The sequence below is a fragment of the Aquarana catesbeiana genome, linkage group LG09 (assembly GCF_042186555.1).
Source record: "Aquarana catesbeiana isolate 2022-GZ linkage group LG09, ASM4218655v1, whole genome shotgun sequence".
NCBI classification, from domain to species: domain Eukaryota; kingdom Metazoa; phylum Chordata; class Amphibia; order Anura; family Ranidae; genus Aquarana; species Aquarana catesbeiana.
The window spans coordinates 55,022,203-55,044,900 of NC_133332.1; the positions used below are offsets into that span (position 1 = coordinate 55,022,203).

The window sequence follows — 22,698 nt, forward strand, 5'->3', positions numbered from 1 at the left end:
ACTCCAAGGACCGGATAAAGGCAATCAAAGGGCAACATCCGCTCCCCCAGGCCACAGTTTGGAGACCGCTGCCCCAGATCATAATAATAGTACATCCTTACTCATATGCTGTGTTTATGTAGACAGAAGGGGTTTCTTCAAGACAAAAGAAATCAGGTTGCTCAGATTGTGCAATACCTACACATTCCTCCTAGTTTCATCCCTTTGCCCCAATACTACACGTACCGATACAAACACAATAAAGTCAATACAGAACACAAAGGGGAGAATTTACTAAAACTTGAGCAGACAGAATCTAGAGCAGCTGTGCATAGTAAGCAATCAGCTTCTATTTACATCTTATTCAGTTAAGCTTTGAAAATAAAAGATAGAAGTTGATTGGCTGCCATGCACAGCTCCTCTAGTCTTGGCAAATTCCCCCCGAAGTCATTTGAAATCATTTCTGTAAAAGTATGCTTTTCTAGGTAAAATGGTTTTAATGTAATTGGGGTACTATGTGGCACAGTGACAGCCATAGAAGACACATATGATATATGATATTTACTCACTAACAGCAATCATGATATAAAATCTTGTTTTGAGGGTTTCAACTGAAGGATGAATCACTTGCAGTGGCGTCACTAGGGTTGGTGTCACCCGATGCTGAAAAAATTGGTGTCACCCTCCTCCCCCTCCACCAAATATAATCCCCCCTCAGTAAAGACCCCCCTCCGCTAACTACAGATCCCGCAGTATAGATCCCCCTCCCTCAGTATAGATTACCCTCACTAAGAACAGACCTCCACCCTCAGTGCAGACCTCCCCCATCAGTACGGACACCCCCCCCCATCAGTATAGACCTCCAACCTCAGTGCAGACCCCCCCCCCCCCCCCATCAGGGTAGAATCCACCCTCTTAGTGCAGACCCCCCCCATCCATCAGTATAGAATCCACCCCTTAGTGCAGACCCCCACAGTTTAGACACCCCCCCCTTTAGTGCAGACCCCCCATCAGTATAGAATCACCCCCTTAGTGCAAACCCCCCCATCAGTATATAACCTCCCCTTAGTGCAGACCCCCCCATATCAGTATAGAATCAGCCCTTAGTGCAGCCCCCCCCATCAATATAGACACCCCCTCTTAGTGCAGACCCCCCATCAGTATAAAATCCCCTTAGTGCAGACCCCCCATCAGTATAGAATCCCCTTAGTGCAGACCACCCATCAGTATAGAATTCCCTTGATGCAGACCCACATCAGTATAGAATCCCCTCTAGTGCAGACCCATCAATATAGAATCCCCCTAGTGCAGACCCCCCATCAGTATAAGCACCCCTCTCCACTCCCATAGCGCCCCCCCTGCACATGTCCATCTACTAATCTACTTATAGAGTTTGCAGACCTCAGTACAGTGTGGCCGCGGACGTATACATACAGAGGGGTGTGTCACTCGGGCTCCTCCTCCTCACTGGATGTAAACAGAGGAGGAGGCAGCTTCAGTCCGCTCCACGGGGGACACAGAGTGAGCGAGAGGCACAGGGCAGCGGAGCGGATGGTGGCAGCGGTTCTGCTATACACGAGTGTCACCCCTCTGGCGAGTGTCACCCGGGTGCGGCCCGCACCCCCTGCCCCCACCTTGCAACGCCACTGATCACTTGCTACTTGGTTGTGTAATGTCATTACATTGTAACTCTTACCATCAGGCAGAACGAGGCTCATCTTGAGGACCGACAGTAGATTGTCCACATCACTCCTGATGCTCTGAGCAATTCCTGGATACTTAATGGGGAGATAATGGGAAAAGGGAACATGAGCTGTGTGCTTAAAAAAAAAAAGATATAGTAGTACAAAGTACTACATTCACATGGTGTACTCTAACTAGCACATGGAATATTATGTACATAGGATTTTATGTGTGAAATTAACCACTTTAGCCCTGGAAAGGTTTTACCCCCCTAATGACCAGGCCATTTTTGCGATATGGCACCGAGTTGCTTTAAATGACAATTGCACGTTCATGTGACGCTGTACCCAAACAAAATTGATGTCCTTTTTTTCTCACAAATAAAGCTTTCTTTTGATGGTATTTGATCACCTTTGCAGTTTTTATTTTTTGGGCCATCAACAAAAAAATACCGACAAATTTAGAAAAAAAACATAACAGGTTTTACTTTTTGTTATAAAACATATCCAATAAAAAAAAAAAATGTAAAAAAAAAATCTAAAATTTATTAATGAAATGTATTTTTGGTGAAAAAAAATCCCAATAAGCGTATATTGATTGGTTTGCGCAAAAGTTATCGTGTCTACAAACTAAGGGATATTTTTATGGCATTTTTATTTTTTCTAGTAATGGTAGTGATAAGCGATTTTTACTGGGACTGCAACATTGCAGCGGACACTTCCGTTTCCTCCCACAATCCAAAGACATGCTGGTAGGTTAATTGGCCCCAGTATATGAATGTGAGTTAGGGACCTTGGATTGTAAGTTCTTTGTGGGTAGGAACTGATGTGAATGTACAATGTAAAAGTGTTGCGTAAATTGACGACGCTATACAAGTACCTTAAATAAAGATAGATAGTATGGCTGAACTTGCACAGGGCCCTTTTTTGGGTCCGCAGCAGAATAGGATCGAATGGGTGTTCGCACCCATGCAATCCGATTCTTGTCCGAGTTTGCAGATCGAACTGCGATATTCAAACTGATTTGGGGGTGTCTTTTAACTGACACTCCCAGCAGTTCGCATAGGGCAGTGTGAACTGCCGCCAGTAGACATGCGACTTTCTGCCCCTATGTGATGAAAAAATAAAGATAAAATTTAAGTAGAAAAAACTCAAGCACATAAACCCCCCCCCACATATAGGCACGTACAAATGTAAAAGCACGTGTCGGGGTGCCTACTCCTGAAAACGTTGATTGCAATACACATTACATATCGCCTCGCATGCTGGAACGAGTGCAATTATTCTAGCATCAGACTTCCTACGTAATGCTATACTGATGACCTATAGGGGACTTGCCTATGGAAAATATAGGGTAATGAAGTTTGTCGCCATTTCAGAGGCGCACGCAAATTTGAGGTTTTCACATGCTGGGTGTCAGCTTACTCGGTGCAACCTCATCTTTTATATTTTACCCAGAAATTGGGTCATTAATTACTGTAATATCTCCAGGGTATCAGCTTTCAGAAAATATCATGTTTTGGGGGTTTTATGTAATTTTAAAGTGGTTGTTACCCAAAGAAGTAAAATCACTGCCAGACCCTCTCTTGTATACAGCAAAAATACACACTGTGTTTCTTTAAAAACAGTGCCTCTAAATATCCTTTTTCCATTATCCTCAGGCCGGTCACGTGACTCCCAGCGGCTCTGCTACTCTGATCATGGGCTATAGCAGGAGGGGACAAGATCTCCCTATGACGTCAGCTGGGAGGTCACCTGACTGCCGTGTTGGCTGCTCAGTCCCTCCTGCTGTAGCCCTGGATCGGTGTAGCGGAGCGGCCAGGAGTCACGTGACCGGCCTGAAGATAACAGTAAAAAGATATTTAGAGGCACCGTTTACAAAAAACACTTACAGGGTGTGTTATTGCTAGATACAGGAGAGGGGCTGCCAGTGACATTTCTAAAACTTTTATACTAATAGCGGCAGGTGGCGGAGACTGCTCAAACAGACACCGAGCTGACAGGCAGGGAAGGAGGGAGGGAGAGGACAGGAGAGCTGCAGATGACGGAGGCACGTAAACTGACCACAGTGTCAGGGCTCAGTAGCCATGATAAACCGTGGTCAGTTTACATGGGGGAGGGCAGAACCATGCAGGATCAGCCAGACACAAGCACTGTGCTATTTAACCTGCTATAAGGGAACAGGATTTCCCCCCTTTTTTTAGGGTTACAAACACTTTAAGGCCTAAAATGATTTTTTTTTAAACGTGTGCAAAAAAGGCAAAACCGCTCTGGCAGCAAAAGGGTTAATGGATAGGTTCACCTTTTGGAACATTTTACATGTTCCACCCATAAGATTTGTTAGTTAAAAAAAAAAAAAAAAAAAAAAAAGCTGGGTCCTACCTTTTTTAGCTGGCTCCTAGATTCAAAGCAAATTTAACAAGCCCTGCACAGTAAACTCACCTGAATCTTCATAGCCACCTCACGCCCATCCAGCAGCCTTGCGAGGTGTACCTGACCAATAGAGGCTGCTGCAAAGGGTCGCTCCTCAAAATATGCCAGTTTGTCTCTCCAGTCAGGGCCCAGTTCCTCCTCTAGGACTTTCTGTGAAAACAAAGGAAAAAATAAGCCCCCATTATCCTTCTGGACAAATATAACCTTAAAATTGACATTAAACCTGCAATTGTGGCCACACTTACCGTCATCTGCCAGGCTGGCATATAATCTGCACTCTGTCTAACCCTCTCAAATATCTTCTGCAGCTGTGGACTAATGAAACTATTATCTGCGGATCAAACAGATACAAAAATGATAAATATAGGTTTTATTGACCCAAATATTCAAGAAGCAGCAAGAGGCTCAAAAAGAACAGAATAACAGAAAGAATTAAAGAGGAGCAGGGAGATCCTTGCACTATGGGTCCTCATGAGCGGCTTTCTTTCCAACAACGAGAACAATGAGTGCCACCAATGGTAACATAATCAAACATAACTCCAAATCTTGTGAGCCTAGCAGTCAGAAGCAGTAGTGCCTTAGATCAGTCTTTTTAAACCAAGTTGCCCAGGCACCCTGGGGTGTCTTCAGGTTCCCTCGGGGGTGTCTTAGCAAAAATTGTATATAAGCCAGCAGGTAGATCTAGCCTGCCTTTTAGTTACACAAAGCCACAGGTTTTCATTATGCACCATTACACCCTTGCCGGCATCCTAACAATGACTTAATCGGTTGATAAGGACGTCGGGCGCCTAAACAGCATCCTTTTTTGCTAATCCCCTGTCCCTCCTCATCAGCACTGGGGTCACATTGGCTGAGTGAGGGAGAAAAAAAACATAGGGAAAAGAGAAACATTGGACTACTAGTCAGTACCAGTGTGCAAGGGTGTATTTGCTTTAGAAGAATAAATAATTTGTAATGCCGGGTGTCCTATGTGTGTGGATGTTGCTTCGTTATGTAAAACTTAAATTTTTTTACACTTTAGAATGGGGTGCCTCGAGATTGTGCAGAACCTGTACCTGTACGTGATTGCTTTCAGCGGGTCGGGGGCGCTCATGTGACCTGCTCCCACTGTGATTGGACACAGCGGGAGCCAAACAGCAGGTCTGGCGGCCCCGATGTCTGCCAAGACCCACGATTGTTCCCGAGGCAGACAGAACGGTGGTCTGCCTATTTAAACAAGGCAGATCGCTGTTCTGTCAAGAGGGGAAGATGGAGATCTTGTGTTTCTGCTAAGCAGGAACACGGATCTCGCTCTTCCGAGTCAAAAGCACCTCCCCCACAGTTAGCAAGCACTCCCAGGGAACATATTTAACCGTTTGATCGCCCCTGATGTTAACCCCTTCCCTGCCAGTGTCAATAGTACAGTGACAGTGACATTTTTTTTTAGCACTGATCACTGTATTGGTGTCACTGGTCCCCAAAAAGTGTCAGATTTGTCACAGTCCTGCTAATAGTCACCGATCGCCATTACTAGTAATAAATAAATAAATAAATAAATAAATAACATTTTCTTAAATCTATCCCATAGTTTGTAGACTGTATAACTTTTACCAAAGATATGTTAGCAGAATACATATTAGCCTAAATTGATGAACAAATTTGATCTTTAATTGGCATGATTTATAGCGGAAAGTAAAAAATATTGTTTTTTTTTTTGTTTATAGCGCAAAAGATAAAAACCGCAGAAGTAATCAGATACCACCAAAAGAAACCTCTATTTGTGGGAAAAAATTACATTCATTTTATTTGGGTACAACGTGGCTGTGAATTAAAGTAACACAGTGCCGTATCGCAAAAAATGTCCTGGCCATGAAGGGGGGGTAAACCTTTCCGGAGCTGAAGAAATTAAAGGGTAACACCACTCAAAAAAATATAAGAAAAGAGAAAAAGGAAGAAAAGAGAAAAAGGAAGAGAATTAAAAAAAAAAAAAAAAGGAATTAAAGAAAGAAAAAAAATGGTAATTTTAAATTTCTTAAAAAATTGTCTTTTCTCCTTTTTTTTAATCTGTAGCCACTAATTTTCGTAAAATTCAACCTTTCACTTTTTGATCTGCTCTATATAGTTGTATATGAAATGCACCATTTATGCTGATTAACCGCTTGCCGACCAGCCACTGTATATAAACAGCGGCAGGTTGCAAACCGCCGTACCTGTGCATGTGACACTGTGGGCCCGCGCGCACCCGCTGCACTCGATGTCGCCGGCGACCCGCAATCCACAGAGGCAGAACGGGGATCTGCCTATGTAAATAAGGTGGATCCCCATTCTGTCAGGAGACATCATGGAGATCTGTTCCCAGTGATCGGGAACAGCGATCTCTGTTATGTCCCAGTAAGCCCATCCCCCACACAGTTAGAACACACCTAGGGAACACAGTTAACCCCTTGATCGCCCCTAGTTAACCCTTTCCCTGCCAGTGTGCTTTATGCATTGATCAGTGCATTTTTTTTTAGCATTGATCAGTGTAATAATGGTCACTGGTCCCCAAAAAATGTCGCAGTCCCAATAAAAATCGCAGATCACCGCCATTACCAGTAAAAACATAAAAAAAATAAAAGAAGTCCATAAATCTTTCCCATAGTTTGTAGATGCGATAACTTTTGCGCAAACCAATCAATATACGCTTATTAGGATTTTTTTTTACCAAAAATAGGTAGCAGAATATATATTGGCCTAAACTGATGAATACATTTGTTTTTTTGGATATGTATTATAGCAGAAAGTAAAAAATATTGTTTTTTTTTTTCAAAATGGTCGATCTTTTTTTGTTTATAGCGCAAGCAATAAAAAAAAAAAAAAAAGCGCAGAGGTGATCAAATACCACCAAAAGAAAGCTCTATTTGTGGGAAAAAACGGACATCAACGGACGCGCAATTGTCAGTTAAAGCGACGCAGTGCCATATCACAAAAAATGGCCTGGTCATTAAGGGGGTAAATCCTTCCTGAAGTGGTTAACTGACACTGTCATCACCAGCAACACTAATACAGTGATCAGTGATAATACTATACACTGTCACACTGGCAGGGAAGGGGTTACCATCTCGGGGTAATCATCGTTCACGCCCTGAACCCGGAAAGAGGAGCCGACATACAGGTCCTAACGCAGTTGTTGGTTATACAGAGATTGTACGGTCAGATTGCATTGTGTATGGTGATCCTAAGGTTGTATTCACAACACGTGCAGCCACTGCTGCCTAGAGTCCTTTTGCTGCTAGGACACTGGCGGCTAATAGAATGTATTTGTGTTGTAGGCCTGAAAGGGATCGTTCACAAACACGGCAGTTCGCTTTTCAGAGGTGTTTGACAAGCGATATGTTGCCTTTCCAGCACCACGCTGCAATCACATGTATTGCTTGAAGTGCAAGTGTAGTGCCGCCCCATAGAACTACATTCAGGTGGTGGCACAGCCCGCCATAAGTGATATGCTGTTTAATTCTTCCACGACCGTACAGCACGGCATCGCAGCTGAGGCATGTGTGCAAATGTGAGCCGCTGTATGTTAGTGTTAAGGTGGGAGGTCAGGGAGCGGTAAAACTGCGGATCAATCATCTGCTTTTACTGCCCCCTCGGCTTTAGGCTTTGTGTGAAAGAAGTCTAAAAGTGTATCACAAAAGTTGACAGCATAAAGGCTTGTTCAAACATGAGTTTAGTAGGGTAAAAACCTTGTGGTTGAGCCACGCTTTTACTGCCCTCCCCCTCAACTGCTTCCCTCTTTATCTTCAGAGGCAGCGGCCAGGGGTGCACACATGCTGCGTCCGTGGCAGGAATTATATGCCCTGTCACTTTCAGCAGGCACTGCCACCTGTGATTGCAACCCACAGGTGAATGAGGTCACTCTGCAAGCGCTTGTGTTGCACTAATGTGGTGATCAAGGGGTTACATTACAGTACCCCCATAGATTAATTGTCCTATCAGATTGTCCCCATGGATTAGTTGCCCCATCACAGCGGCCCCACAGAGAAACTGCCCTATCACAGTGCCTCCATAGATTAATTTTTCCCATTAGCGTGCCCCATAGATTAGCGGTCCCCATCAAATTGGACCCATTTGCCCCTATTACAGTGCTCCATAGATGAATTGCCCCATCACAGTGCCACTATAGATTGGTTCCCCTATCAGTGTCCCCATACATCAGTTGCCCCATCACAGTAGCCCCATAGATCAGTTGCTCCCATCACAGTGCCCTTATACATTAGTCGCACCCAATATAATACCCCCATAGAATAGTTGCCCCCATGAGGGTGCATATATAGATCAGTTCCCTATCATAGTACGCACATAGATTAGATGCCCCATAAATAAGTTGCCCCCATCAGAGTATCCCCATAGAGAAGTTGATATGTAGATATTCGCCAACACACCAAGGATCATCAATTTCGTCCAAACGGTTTTATTCAAAGAATAATCACAACCCAAAACAATGTAGTGCAATGTTTCAGAGCCATGCAGGACCCCTTCGTCAGGCATGTGATGACCCCCCCCCCCTCCCCCGGTGAAGGGGTTCTGCGTGGCTCTGCATTGTTGGTGTTCTGGCGAATATCTACATATCGCATGGGCTCCAGTATCCAGCTGGTTGTCGCTACAGCACCCAAAACTTTCAGAGCTCAGTCCAGGTACGTGTGCATTGGGAATATGGAGTGTGCCCATAGATTTGCACCATCACAGTGCCCCATAGATAAGTGCCCTGTCCCAGATTTTAAATAGGAGAATCTGGATGGCGCACACCGGATGAAGTAGAAAAATTGGCTTTATTGTAAAAATAGGATCATCAAAAATACAAGACAATCTGGCAGAACGTACAGGCTCAGCTGGCGCATTTCGCACTCATGATTCAGTGCTTACTCATAGCTCAGCCCTGTCCTAGATGTCTCTGTAGCCTGGCAGGCAGGAGCAGGGAGGACAAACCTGCTCCAGAGGACGTAGGATACATGTGAGCTCATTGGTAACTAGGGACTCTGGCTTCCCTTGCAACCAATGACTGCTGTCCACATGGACCTGGACTTGTGGGTGGTCCGTCATTTTAGTGAAAGCTTTGACCATGGATATGAACCATGGATCCTGTATGGGGGGGTGGAACCAGGGACAATCGGTGGGAGGAGACTCCTGTAGTCTCTTGGTAAATGAAGGAAGATAACAGAGGATTCATATTGAGGAGTGGGCGGAGCAGAATAGTTAGGGGCGGGGTGGAGGCAGTATGATGTAATATCTCTATTGTAGTGTTCTGGGGGAGGTGCTAGGAGAGGGAGACAGCAGCTGTCCCAAGAATTTTTTTTTTTGGTATAAAGTAAGGGAGGGTTATAACCCCTGTCAGTTTTTTGCCATCTGTGTCCCCACTGGGGAGATTTCCATTCACTTCCTGCCTCATAGTCAAAACAGGAAGTGAGAGAAATCAACAAAAGTGGCAGAATCCCTGGTTGTCACCAGAACTAGTGTCCCCAACACTGACACTAAATATCTACACTCACCGGCTACTTTTTTCTGTATACCTTTTCAGTTAAAAAAAATAAAATAAAATTAGCAAAGAGCATGGCAGCCACAAAATTAATTTATGCATCTAGATGTATTGAAGACAATTTTCTGAAGTTATTAATGGTGAAAAATGTGGGATGGATTTTGGTGTTAGATGGGATGGTGGGAGGATCTCATAAACTACTTATACACTGCTATTTTCACACACAACGGTCTGTAGGGTATAGAGATAATCGTGATCAAATGTAGAAAATATCCACTGAGCGGCAGTGATGTGCAGAGGCGGCTTTCACACTGGGGCGGTGGGGGCATTAGCAGTAAAGTTTTAGCAGCGCTTTACTGCTGGTGTAGCGGCGCTATTCCTCCGCTAGCTGGAAAGGGTTAATAGCGTCTGAACAGCGCTGCTGCCGAATCACTTTGCAGGCGGTGCCCATTCACTTCAATGGGCAGGGGCGGTGGAGGAGGGGTGTATAATACATCGTGCCCCCACCGCCCCAAACATGCTGCTTTTTTTCCTGTCCAGCAAGCACACCGCTCCAGTGTGAAAGCACTCAGACTTTCACACTGGGGAGCATTGAGAGGCGCTTTTTTTAGTGCAAAAGCACCCAAAAAGCACCTCAGTGTGAAAGGGGTCTTTGTGATTTTTTTTGGGGGGGGCGGCATCAAACCTGGCCAACTCACTCAACCCACCCTGTCGCTCGAACAATCACCGCTTTGCTCACCCCTCGCCTGCCAGTTCCACACTTACCCCATCCAAATTGCCCCCATCATATTGCCACCATCAAAATCGCTCCATTATACTGCCCCATGAAAATTGCCCCATCATATTGCCACCATGAAAATTGCCTCCATCCATACAGCCCCCATCAATATTGCCCCATCAATATTGCCACCATCAAAATTGCCCCAACGATATTGCCCCAATAAAAATTGCCCCAATAAAAATTGCCCCATCAATATTGCCCCATCAATATTGCCCCATCAATATTGCCCCATCAATATTGCCCCATCAATATTGCCTCCATCCATACTGCCACCATCAAAATTGCCCATCATAATTGCCCCCATCCAAACTGCCCTTGTCAAAATTGCCCCCATCAAATTGCCATTATTAAAACTGCCCCCATCAAAATTGCCCCCCCCCATAAAAATTGCCCCATCATACTGCCCCATCAAAACTGCCCCCATCAAAATTGCCCCATCATACTGCCCCCATCAAAATTGCCTGATCAAAATTGCCCCCATCATACTGCGCCATCAAAATTGCCCCCCTCAAATTGGCCCCCATCAAAATTGCCCCATCATACTGCCCCCATCAAAAATTGCCCGATCATATTGCCCCATCAAAAGTGCCCAAAAATTGCACCAAAATTGCCTCATCATACTGCCCCATCAAAATTGCCCCCAACATAGAACTCTTTTATAAATGATTAGTAGAGGCTGTCTCCTCCCCTGGGCTCTGTATGTAATCAAAGCCAAGATGTTCCAGCCGCCTCGCCCACCGCCCATCACTGTGTATAAAAAGCTTTGGTAACCATGGCAACAAAAGCCTGATTACCCTTTTTAAAAATAGCGCTGGCCGCCGCCTTGCTTCGCGTCGTTTCCGATTTGGAAATAACGCCATGCTATGGCCCAGCTATGCCTATTGCCTCCTGGCATTGATGACAAACATCTCCTAGGAGGCATTGCAGAGCAGGAAATTAAGAGCTCGGCCGCGGCCCAGAGGAGGAAATGAAGATTTCAATCTTCATTATAACAGTGAGTTTAAAATAAAAAAAAATGATATGCCAAATCGTTTTCAGCACATACAGCGGCTTGGGATGCGGAGGACTTCAAAAAGTGGGTGGAGCTCTGCTTTAACATATGGGGGAGAAATGGGGGAAAAAAAAAAAAAACTATTGGTTTGGTAGTAAAAGGGTTAAAAAAAATAATAATAATTTGGTTTGGCGATAAAAGAGTTTCAAAAAACAAAAACTTAAAAAAAATCTTCGTTTTTCATAGAAAGGTTAAAAAAAAAAAACTTTAAAAATATGGTTTGGCAGTGAAATGGTTCATAAATGAAAGGAAAAACATTTGACTTGGCAGTTAAAGGGTTAAAAATGGGGGGAAATATGATTTGGCAGTATAACATATGGGGGAGAAATGGGGAAAAATGATTTGGCGGTGAAAGGGTTAATATGTGTGTAAGGAGGGGGGGGGGGTTACATGGTTTGGCAGTTAAAGGGTTGAAATAAATGAACAAACATAGTTTGGTAGTGAAAGGGTTAAATCTCATTCACAATACCATGTTCTTCCAGGAGCCGTGTCCCTATTAGATCCCTATACTGATCCTACAGGCTGAATTCACAGAGTGCACAAATAAGGACGTGGCCCCTTTAAGAAAAAACGTCAGTTATTTCTGCCTATGATGTCATCGGCCAATCCGGTATAGACCAGTCGCAGACAAGGCAGGCAGCAGAGACATAGTGTTCACTCATCAGTGAAGACGTGTTTTTTGTATCTCTCCTGAGATATTTTTGCGATTTTATTGGATTTGATTTAAATCAATTCAATTTCATTGCGATTTCTATTGTACATTTAGAGCGTGTTTCTTTATTCTTAATAATGAACCGATTTAAATGTAATCAGCGATTTTCTCTTAAAAACACCAAAGAGAAGCGCAGCATAGGAGGTATCAGTGACCAGCCTGCAGATACCCCGATCAAAATGAAGAGGACCCAGGGATTTGTGCGCCGCTGTTTCAGAGCCGTTGTTGGATTTTTCGGTTCCGGCTGTAAAGCCAAAAAACATCAGCGATATACAAACACCGAGATTGGTAAGTAATATAAATAGTGATAGATACAAAAAGTACTAAAAAAAAGTACCTGCACTCATGGATCAAACTATATCAGTACAGAGAGAGTCCATATTTATCCATCTATAGGGGACTGGTCTCCATTCTCAATCACCTGCTGTCTTCAGCTCTATATATTGTTTAGTCGTTGATTGGCTATCCAGTGATCCCGCCCCCGGCCTCTCGCTCCTGCACTCCCCCCAGGCTATTGGTAGATCGTTTTACCAGTTCGCGATTCCAACCAGCTGTGGCAATTAGGTGTCTGGAAGAAAGCCGGGCCGTGATTGGCAGCTCTTCCCCTCCACCACCACCTGACCGGAGTAAGAGGAGCCGAGCTGTGATTGGCCGTCACTTGCAGATGGCGGTCCTGTATCGGAGAGTGAAGACGTCGCCCACGGAAGCCTGTGAAGGACCCGCTCTGGTTCCACGTCAGCTCGTGCGTTATACTTCACTGTCGGTGATGGAACACAAACCGCCGGGGGTGTCTTGTCAAATACAGTCCCCTATCCAGAAGTGTCCGCCCTGTACTACGCAGGCGCAGTACGGAGGACAAACGAGACGCCGAAAGTCTCCGAAGTCGCCTGGTCCTCCACTCTCCGATACAGGACCGCCATCTGCAAGTGACGGCCAATCACAGCTCGGCTCCTCTTACTCCGCTCAGGCGGTGGAGGGGAAGAGCAGCCAATAACGGCCCGGCTTTCATCCAGAGACCTAATTGCCATAACTGGTTGAAATCGCGAACTGGTAAAACTATCTACCAATAGCCTGGGGGAGTGCAGGAGCGAGAAGCCGGGGGCGGGATCACTGGATAGCCAATCAATGACCGACATTCCTGTCACAGAACAGCTGGGGAGAGATGAGGACCAGGAGGTGACTCAGCCATCTCCAAGGCAACGGGCCAGTCAGCTGCTAGACCTTCTCCTACCCTCACCACACCCTCATTCCAGCCAATTGCTGCACTTTACACCTTTCATCTTGGAGTACAGGTGTGACTTAAAGTCAACCAATCAGAGCAGTGGCGTAGTGTGGGTTGTCAGCACCCGGGGCAAGGCAAGTAATTTGCGCCCCCCCCCACCTAACCTGAGGACTTTTAACTCTCCCTGAGTCCCTTCAAATACAATAGTACTGACCTACCTGATTCCTATACTGACCACTACACTACATTGTCCACTACACTGTCCACCATACTACACTGACCACTATAATACACTGACCACTATACTATACTGTCCACTATACTGACCACCATACTACAATGACCACTATACTACACTGTCCACTATACTACACTGACCACTATACTATACTGTCCACTATACTACACTGACCACCATACTGACCACCATACTACACTGACCACCATACTACACTGTCCACTATACTGACCACCATACTACACTGACCACTATACTACACTGTCCACTATACTATACTGACCACTATACTGACCACCATACTACACTGACCTCCATACTAAACTACACTATACTGACCACTATACTACACTACACTGACCACTATACTACACGGTCTGTTATACTACACTGTCCACTACACTGTCCACTATACTATACTGTCCACTACACTACACTGACCACCATACTACACTGTCCACTACACTACACTGACCACCATACTACACTGTCCACTATACTATACTGTCAACTACACTATACTGACCAGTATACTATACTACACTAACCACTATACTGACCACCATACTACACTACACTGTCCACTGCACTATACTGACCACCATACTATACTACACTGACCACCATACTACACTACACTGACCACCATACTACACTACACTGACCACTACACTGTCCACTACACTGTACTGACCACTATACTGTCCACTACACTAACCTCCATACTAAACTACACTATACTGACCATTATGCTAACCACCATACTACACTGTCCACCACACTGCCCCCCATACTGACCACTACACTATACTGACCACCATACTACACTGACCACTATACTACACTGTCCACTACACTACACTGACCACTACACTAACCACCATACTATACTACACTGTCCACTACACTGACCACTACACTACACTGACCACTATACTATACTACACTGTCCACTACACTGTACTGACCACCATACTACACTACACCAGTGTTGCCAACCTACCAGATTGAAATTTACTGACACAACACCCCAAATTTACTGGCAGAGCCAAGTTTTTGCTGACATTTCCAAAAGTTGCAAAATTACAATTTTAAGTGCAAATTACAGTATTTAGGCTACAAACAAATACAATATGCAATTAGCATCTGGTTTAAGGTAGATAATAAGGCAAAAAACATATTTCTTATTTTATTTTTGGTTTAGTAAGTAAGTAGCTCAGGCACATCACTCAGGAGGGCAAGAAATTAGAATGGGCGGCACACACATAAAATTCACTCTCACAGTAACACCGATAGAAGTGTACAGCAGCACAGGTGAAAATGATGATGAGACCTCACTGACACAACATGTCACCTCCTGATTCACAGTGAGAGTCTCTCTCCAAGCCAAGTGGTCCCTCCAGTCCACTCCAGTCTAAACAGCAATGACAGTCCCGGTCCCAGCCTGCCTTGCTCCCATACCCCAGACCCACACACGAGGCTCTGGCCGCTCTGCTTGGCTCCATTGCACCATGACATCACACGACATGCTCAGGCACCGCCTCCGCCAGAGCCACCGGATCACACTGTAGCAGGCACTCAGATGGTCTCAGCCGACTTCGGACCAAGCCGAGCGTCACAGCCATATTTCTTACTGGCAACCTTTTACTTTTACTGGCAAGAGAAAATTGCCTGTTTTTTACTGGCTGCCAGTAAAAATACTGACGGTTGGCAACACTGCACTACACTGACCACCACACTATACTACACTGTCCACTACACTAACCACCATACTAAACTACACTAACCACCATACTAAACTACACTATACTGACCACTATGCTAACCACCATACTAAACTACACTGTCCACTACACTAACCACCATACTAAACTACACTGTCCACTACACTGTCCACTACACTAACCACCATACTAAACTACACTATACTGACCACTATGCTAACCACCATACTAAACTACACTGTCCACTACACTAACCACCATACTAAACTACACTATACTGACCACTATGCTAACCACTATACTATACTACACTAACCACTATACTGACCACTATGCTAACCACTATACTATACTACACTAACCACTATACTGACCACTATACTACACTGTCCACCATACTACACTGTCCACTATACTGACCTCCATACTATACTACACTACACTGTCCTGCCTACAGTCTCTCTCGCCCCCCCCCCCCCCTCCCAGTAATAAGACTCTCCCCCCTGACCAGAAATGGCTTAGTGACTGCCTGCACAAATTATTTTAGCAAAGCATTTAATTGACAGAAAATGTGTGTGAAATGAAAGTGGAAGCACCTGAGCAAAGCATGTTCAGTAACACTAACATGGGGTTTATTATTTTATTCCATATTGTGTCAGTCTGTTCCATTTTAAGACATTTGAAATGTCTGACACAATATGGATAAAGTATTAAACCCCATGTTAGTGTTACTGAATGAGAGGCTTTGGTGCATCCCCTTTTGTTTCACACACATTTCTGTCAATTAAATCCAATGTAAATTCTCGCCATAACATTACAACTGATTTCAAAAATATCTGATTGAAGAATAGTGATTCTGGGATATAATAATCTACATCATCACATTTACATATCATATCTTACATATCTTATATTACAGTCATTTTTAAAACTTCAACTTTTCACTGTTTTTTTTTGGACCGCCACACGCCGATGTATCCCTGCTTTGGGGACGGGTATCGTTGCTATGGCAGCAGCTAGCTGCCATAACCCCGGTATCCCCGTGTTCAGCCGGTGGTCGGCTACAAGATAAAATTAATCTCTGCGGCGGATTCGCCGCAAGATCACTTTTATCGGTGGCGGGAGAGGGCACCCCCTCCCGCCGCTTACCGGAGCTGTCGGCAGCGGCGGAGGCGCTCGCACGTGTCTCCTTGCTAGGTATGGAGACGAGTGAGGGAGAAGATGGCCCCCACCCGTCTCCATACCATAGCTGGACGGAAGCGACTTCAAAACGTTATTTCTGCCCATACTTCTTAAAAGGCACATTTTTTTTATGTCATTTTTTCAAAATGACAAAAATGTATTTATTTATTTTTTTTTTTTTTAAGTCCAAATATGAGATGTGAGGACTTTTTGACCCCAGATCTCATATTTAAGAGGACCTGTCTTGCTTTTTTCTATTACAAGGGATGTTTACATTCCTTGTAATAGGAATAAAAGTGACACTTTTTTTTTTTTTTAAACAGTGTAAAAAAAAAAAAAAAAAAAAAAAAAGGTAAAATAAATAAGAAAAATAATTTTTTTAAACGCGCCCCGTTCCGCCGAGCTAGCGTGCAGAAGCGAGCGCATACGTGAGTAGCGCCTGCATAGGAAAACGGTATTCAAACCACAAGCGAGTTATTGCAGCGATCGGTAGAGCTAGAGCAATAATTCTAGCCCTAGACCTCCTCTGTAATGCAAAACATGCAACCGGTTGAATTTTTTAAATGTCGCCCATGGAGATTTTTAATAATAAAAGTTTGTCGCCATTCCACGAGCAGGCGCAATTTTGAAGCGTGACATGTTGGGTATCAATTTACTTGGCATAACATTATCTTTCACAATATAAAAAAAAAAAAAATGGGCTAACTTTACTGTTGTCTTATTTTTTAATTCAAAAAAGTGTATTTTAAAAAAAAAAAAGTGCACTTGTAAGACCGCTGCGCAAATACGGTGTGACAGAAAGCATTGTAACGACCGCCATTTTATTCTCTAGGGTGTTAGAAAAAAAAATGTATAATGTTTGGGGGTTCTAAGTAATTTATGGCAAAAAAACATGGTTTTAAATACTCATGAAAAGAGACCAAAAAAAAAAAAAAAAAAAAGTTATCAAGTGTTAGGGCCGATTCCCACTGCTGCGATGTCCGAGATCGGATGTGATTCGCACCGCACTGCAGTGCAAATCACATGCGATCTGATTTCAGCCATACAGATAGTATGGCCGAATTTGCATCGCATTTGGGCCAAACTCGCACAGGACCCTTTTCTTGGTCCGCAGCAGAATCGGATCGCATGGGTATTCACACCATGCGATCCGATTCCTGTTCGACTTTGCAGATCGCACTGCGATATGCAAACTGATTTGGGGGTGTCATTAACTTTTAACTGACACTCCCAGCAGTTTGCATAGGGCAGTGTGAACTGCCGCCAGGAGACATGCGATGCGGGAACCCGCAGTAGATTCGCAGGGTTCCCACATCGCAGCAGTGTCCTTAAAGAAAATCTGTACCTGATGATATACAGAGATTTTCACTCTGCCCTGTGATCTGAGCTGTATACTCCTGACACTATCGGTGGAAGCAAGTGGAATACAGGGGACGGAGTGGGTGGATTATATAAGGGGTGTGGTTTATGAGAAGTGGGAGGGGTCAACAATTATGGGCGGGGTCTGGCGCCCCCCCCATCCAAAAACTTCACCAGCCGCCACTGTCCACGATCACAGTTGATTGCGGTACTTAGACGAATCATCTGGTTACACCAGTCTGGACGTTTCCTACCAAGCAAAGGCCGTGGCTGGGCTATAGCCAACTGCACGCTTTTGCTTGCCATCTGGTAAGCGAGTTTTCTATTAGGTGGCGGCACTTAAGTTTGATCAAGCTCATCTGGGTGTCTTTTATGGACTTTGTCAACGCATACATTTTTATATACAAGTCATTGCTGGTTTAGATTTATATAGCGCAGCTTCTCTTTTCCATCTGATCTTTTTGTGTTATCTTGCAATTTAGCTGCTGCGTTTGATTTTTATATAATAATTTTCTAATTTTTTAATCAATATTGTTGTTTGATCTAGTGCGGTTTTTCCTTATAATCTATTTATAGCTCCCTCCCCCGACACTGCTCACGCATGCGGTCGCTTCTGTACACGAGCTCGGCGGGATGGGGCGCGGTTTTTTTTTCATATTTATTTTAGCTTTTATTTTTAATTTTTACACTGTTCTTTAAAAAAAAAAAAGTGTCACTTTTATTCCTATTACAAGGAATGTAAACATCCCTTGTAATAGAAAAAAGCATGACAGGTCCTCTTAAATATGAGATCTGGGGTCAAAAAGTCCTCACATCTCATATTTGGACTTAAAAAAAATAATAATAAATAAATAAAATTTTGTCATTTTGAAAAAATGACATAAAAAAAATGTGCCTTTAAGAAGTATGGGCAGAAATAAAGTTGATTCGTCTAAGTACCGCAATCAACTGTGATCGTGGACAGTGGCGGCTGGTGAAGTTTTTGGATGGGGGGGGCGCCAGACCCCGCCCATAATTGTTGACCCCTCCCACTTCTCATAAACCACACCCCTTATATAATCCACCCACTCCGTCCCCTGTATTCCATCCATAGTGTCAGGAGTATACAGCTCAGATCACAGGGCAGAGTGAAAAGCTCTGTATATCATCAGGTACAGATTTTCTTTAAGGACACTGCTGCGATGTGGGAACCCTGCGAATCTACTGCGGGTTCCCGCATCGCATGTCTCCTGGCGGCAGTTCACACTGCCCTATGCGAACTGTTGGGAGTGTCAGTTAAAAGTTAATGACACCCCCAAATCAGTTTGCATATCGCAGTGCGATCTGCAAAGTCGAACAGGAATCGGATCGCATGGTGTGAATACCCATGCGATCCGATTCTGCTGCGGACCAAGAAAAGGGTCCTGTGCGAGTTTGGCCCAAATGCGATGCAAATTCGGCCATACTATCTGTATGGCTGAAATCAGATCGCATGTGATTTGCACTGCAGTGCGGTGCGAATCACATCCAATCTCGGACATCGCAGCAGTGGGAATCGGCCCTAACACTTGATAACTTTTTTTTTTTTTTTGGTCTCTTTTCATGAGTATTTAAAACCATGTTTTTTTGCCATAAATTACTTAGAACCCCCAAACATTATAAATTTTTTTTCTAACACCCTAGAGAATAAAATGGTGGTCGTTACAATGCTTTCTGTCACACCGTATTTGCGCAGCGGTCTTACAAGTGCACTTTTTTTTTTTTTAAATACACTTTTTTGAATTAAAAAATAAGACAACAGTAAAGTTAGCCCATTTTTTTTTTATATTGTGAAAGATAATGTTATGCCAAGTAAATTGATACCCAACATGTCACGCTTCAAAATTGCACCTGCTCGTGGAATGGCGACAAACTTTTATCATTAAAAATCTCCATAGGCGACATTTAAAAAATTCAACCGGTTGCATGTTTTGCATTTCAGAGGAGGTCTAGGGCTAGAATTATTGCTCTCGCTCTACCGATCGCTGCAATAACTCGCTTGTGGTTTGAATACCGTTTTCCTATGAAGGCGCTACTCACGTATGCGCTCGCTTGTGCACGCTAGCTCGGCGGAACGGGGCGCGTTTAAAAAAATTTTTTTCTTATTTATTTTACCTTTTTTTTCCCTTGTAATAGAAAAAAGCATGACAGGTCCTCCTAAATATGAGATCTGGGGTCAAAAAGTCCTCACATCTCATATTTGGACTTAAAAAAAAAAAAGAAATAAATAAATACATTTTTGTCATTTTGAAAAAATGACATAAAAAAAATGTGCCTTTTAAGAAGTATGGGCAGAAATAACGTTTTGAAGTCGCTTCCGTCCAGCTATGGTATGGAGACGGGTGGGGGCCATCTTCTCCCTCACTCGTCTCCATACCTAGCAAGGAGACACGTGCGATCGCCTCCGCCGCTGCCAACAGCTCCGGTAAGCGGCGGGAGGGGGTGCCCTCTCCCGCCACCGATAAAAGTGATCTTGCGGCGAATCCGCCGCAGAGATTAATTTTATCTTGTAGCCGACCACCGGCTGAACACGGGGATACCGGGGTTATGGCAGCTAGCTGCTGCCATAACAACGATACCCGTCCCCAAACCAGGGGCGTGTGGCAGTCAAAAAAAAAACAAACAGTGAAAAGTTGAAGTTTTAAAAATGACTGTAATATAAGATATGTAAGATATGATATGTAAATGTGATGATGTAGATTATTATATCCCAGAATCACTATTCTTCAATCAGATATTTTTGAAATCAGTTGTAATGTTATGGCGAGAATTTACATTGGATTTAATTGACAGAAATGTGTGTGAAACAAAAGGGGATGCACCAAAGCCTCTCATTCAGTAACACTAACATGGGGTTTAATACTTTATCCATATTGTGTCAGTCTGTTCCATTTTAAGACATTTCAAATTGTTTATCAGCGCAGCCCCCCCCTCAGATCACTACACTGGACCACCCAGGGATCGCCACTAGGGGCCACCAGGGAAGGGGCAAACATGTGGATGGCCAGGTATGTACCCCATGGCCATCCACATGCCCAATCTGTGTCAATCAGTGCCCACAAATGGGCACCTGATTGGCACCATTATGTTTTATTTATGCCAGCAATGCCACCAATAAATGTTATCAGTGCCACCAATCAGTGTCATCAGTGCCACCTGTCAGTGCCAAACTATCAGTGCCCATCAGTGGCACCCATCAGTGCCACCCATAAGTACCAATCAATGCCACCTATGAGTGCCCATCCAGTGCCGCACACCAGTGCCACCTATCAGTGCCCCTCATCAGTGCCCATCAGCGCCACCTCATCGGTGCCCTATCAGTGCCCACTGTATCAGTGCCCGTCAGTGCAGCCATATCAGTGCCCGTCATTGAAGAAGAAAACTTACTTATTTACAAAAAAATTTTACCGGAAACAAAGAAAAACTTGTTTTTTAAAAAAAATTTTCGGTCTTTTTTTATTTGTTGAGCAAAAAATAAAAACCGCAGAGGTGATCAAATACGGTACCACCAAAAGAAAGCTCTATTTGTGGGAACAAAATGATAAAAAATTTGTCTGGGTGCAGTTTGAATGACAATTGCGCGGTCATGCTACACTGTACCCAAATTTTTATCATTTTGTTACCACAAATAGAGCTTTCTTTTTGGTGGTATTTGATCACCTCTGCGGTTTTTATTTTTTTGCTCAACAATAAAAAAGCACAGAAAATTTTGAAAAAAATAAACGGTTTTGCTTTTCTTTCTTTTAAAAAATTTTGTAAATAAGTAAGTTTTCTCTTTCACTGATGGGCACTGATAAGGCAGGCACCAATGAGGTGGCACCAATGAGCGGGCACTGACGATGGGCACTGGTAGGCTGCACTGATATGCAGCACTGATGGGCATTGATAGGTGGCACTGATGGGCACTCATGGGTAGGCACTGGTGGGCACTGATAGGCGACACTGATGGGCACTGAAAGGCTGCAAAGATGGGTTCTTATGGGTGGCACTGATAGGCGACACTGATGGGCACTGATAGGCATCCCTGGTAGGCACTGGCAGTGGTAGGCATTGGAGTGGGCACTGATTGGCAGCTGCCCTGGGCACAGATTGGTATTTCCCCGGGGATCTAGGGGGCATACCTGGTGGTCCAGTGTGGATGGCCATCCTGGTGGTCCTGGGTGGGATCCAAGGGGGGGGCTGTGCTGATAAACAATCAGCACAGACCCCCCTGTCAGGAGAGAGCCGCCGATTGGGCTCTCCTCTACTTGCGTCTGTCAGACGCGAGTAAGGAAAAGCCGAATCACCGGCTCTTCCTATTTACATTGTGATCAGCCATGATTGGACAGGGCTGATCACGTGGTAAAAGAGTTCTCCATCAGACTCTTTATCTAGATCGGAGTTGCGGTGTGTCAGACTGACACACCGCAACAACGATCGCCGCGATGCGCTCCCCCGGGGGCCGCGCAGTGGCTTAATATCCTGATTCACGTCACATGACGTCTGGTCAGGATATTGAAACCACTTTGCTGCTCGTCATTTTGCTATATGGCGGGCGGCAAGTGGTTAAGTGACTAAAAAGTGGCACGCTCGTGTAATAATTGTCCACATACAAATGGTACCCTTTCCGAATAAGGGTGACACCAAAGTCCACACAATCTTGCCAGCGCTTCCTATGTAGTCAGGGCAGTTTGTCGAGCTCTACGTGACTATTCTCTTCCCTTGTAAACCATAAAACTACATGTATAGCCTGTGGCCCTGTCACAGAGCTTATACACACTCTTGACCCCGCTATCTGGCACGCTCTGGCTGGGAAGATAACTGTTTGAATGACTAGTGGCCAGAAA

At 44.3% G+C, this 22,698-nt stretch overlaps 1 protein-coding gene across 4 annotated transcripts in view; it reads right to left on the reverse strand.

Annotated features, from left to right (window-relative positions):
- The window catches only part of COQ8B (coenzyme Q8B), a 114,430-nt gene that overhangs the window by 42,623 nt on the left and 49,109 nt on the right, over window positions 1-22,698 (reverse strand). For 3 of the 4 annotated variants that reach the window (XM_073598529.1, XM_073598528.1, XM_073598527.1), the window contains exons 7-10: window positions 4,340-4,425; window positions 4,104-4,244; window positions 1,694-1,757; window positions 549-626 (exon numbers count right to left, since the gene is read on the reverse strand). In XM_073598529.1, coding sequence (XP_073454630.1) covers window positions 549-626; window positions 1,694-1,757; window positions 4,104-4,244; window positions 4,340-4,425 — 369 coding nt within the window. Of the gene's footprint in view, window positions 1-548; window positions 627-1,675; window positions 1,758-4,103; window positions 4,245-4,339; window positions 4,426-22,698 lie in introns of all 4 variants that reach the window. The other variant, XM_073598530.1, reaches the window with a different exon arrangement.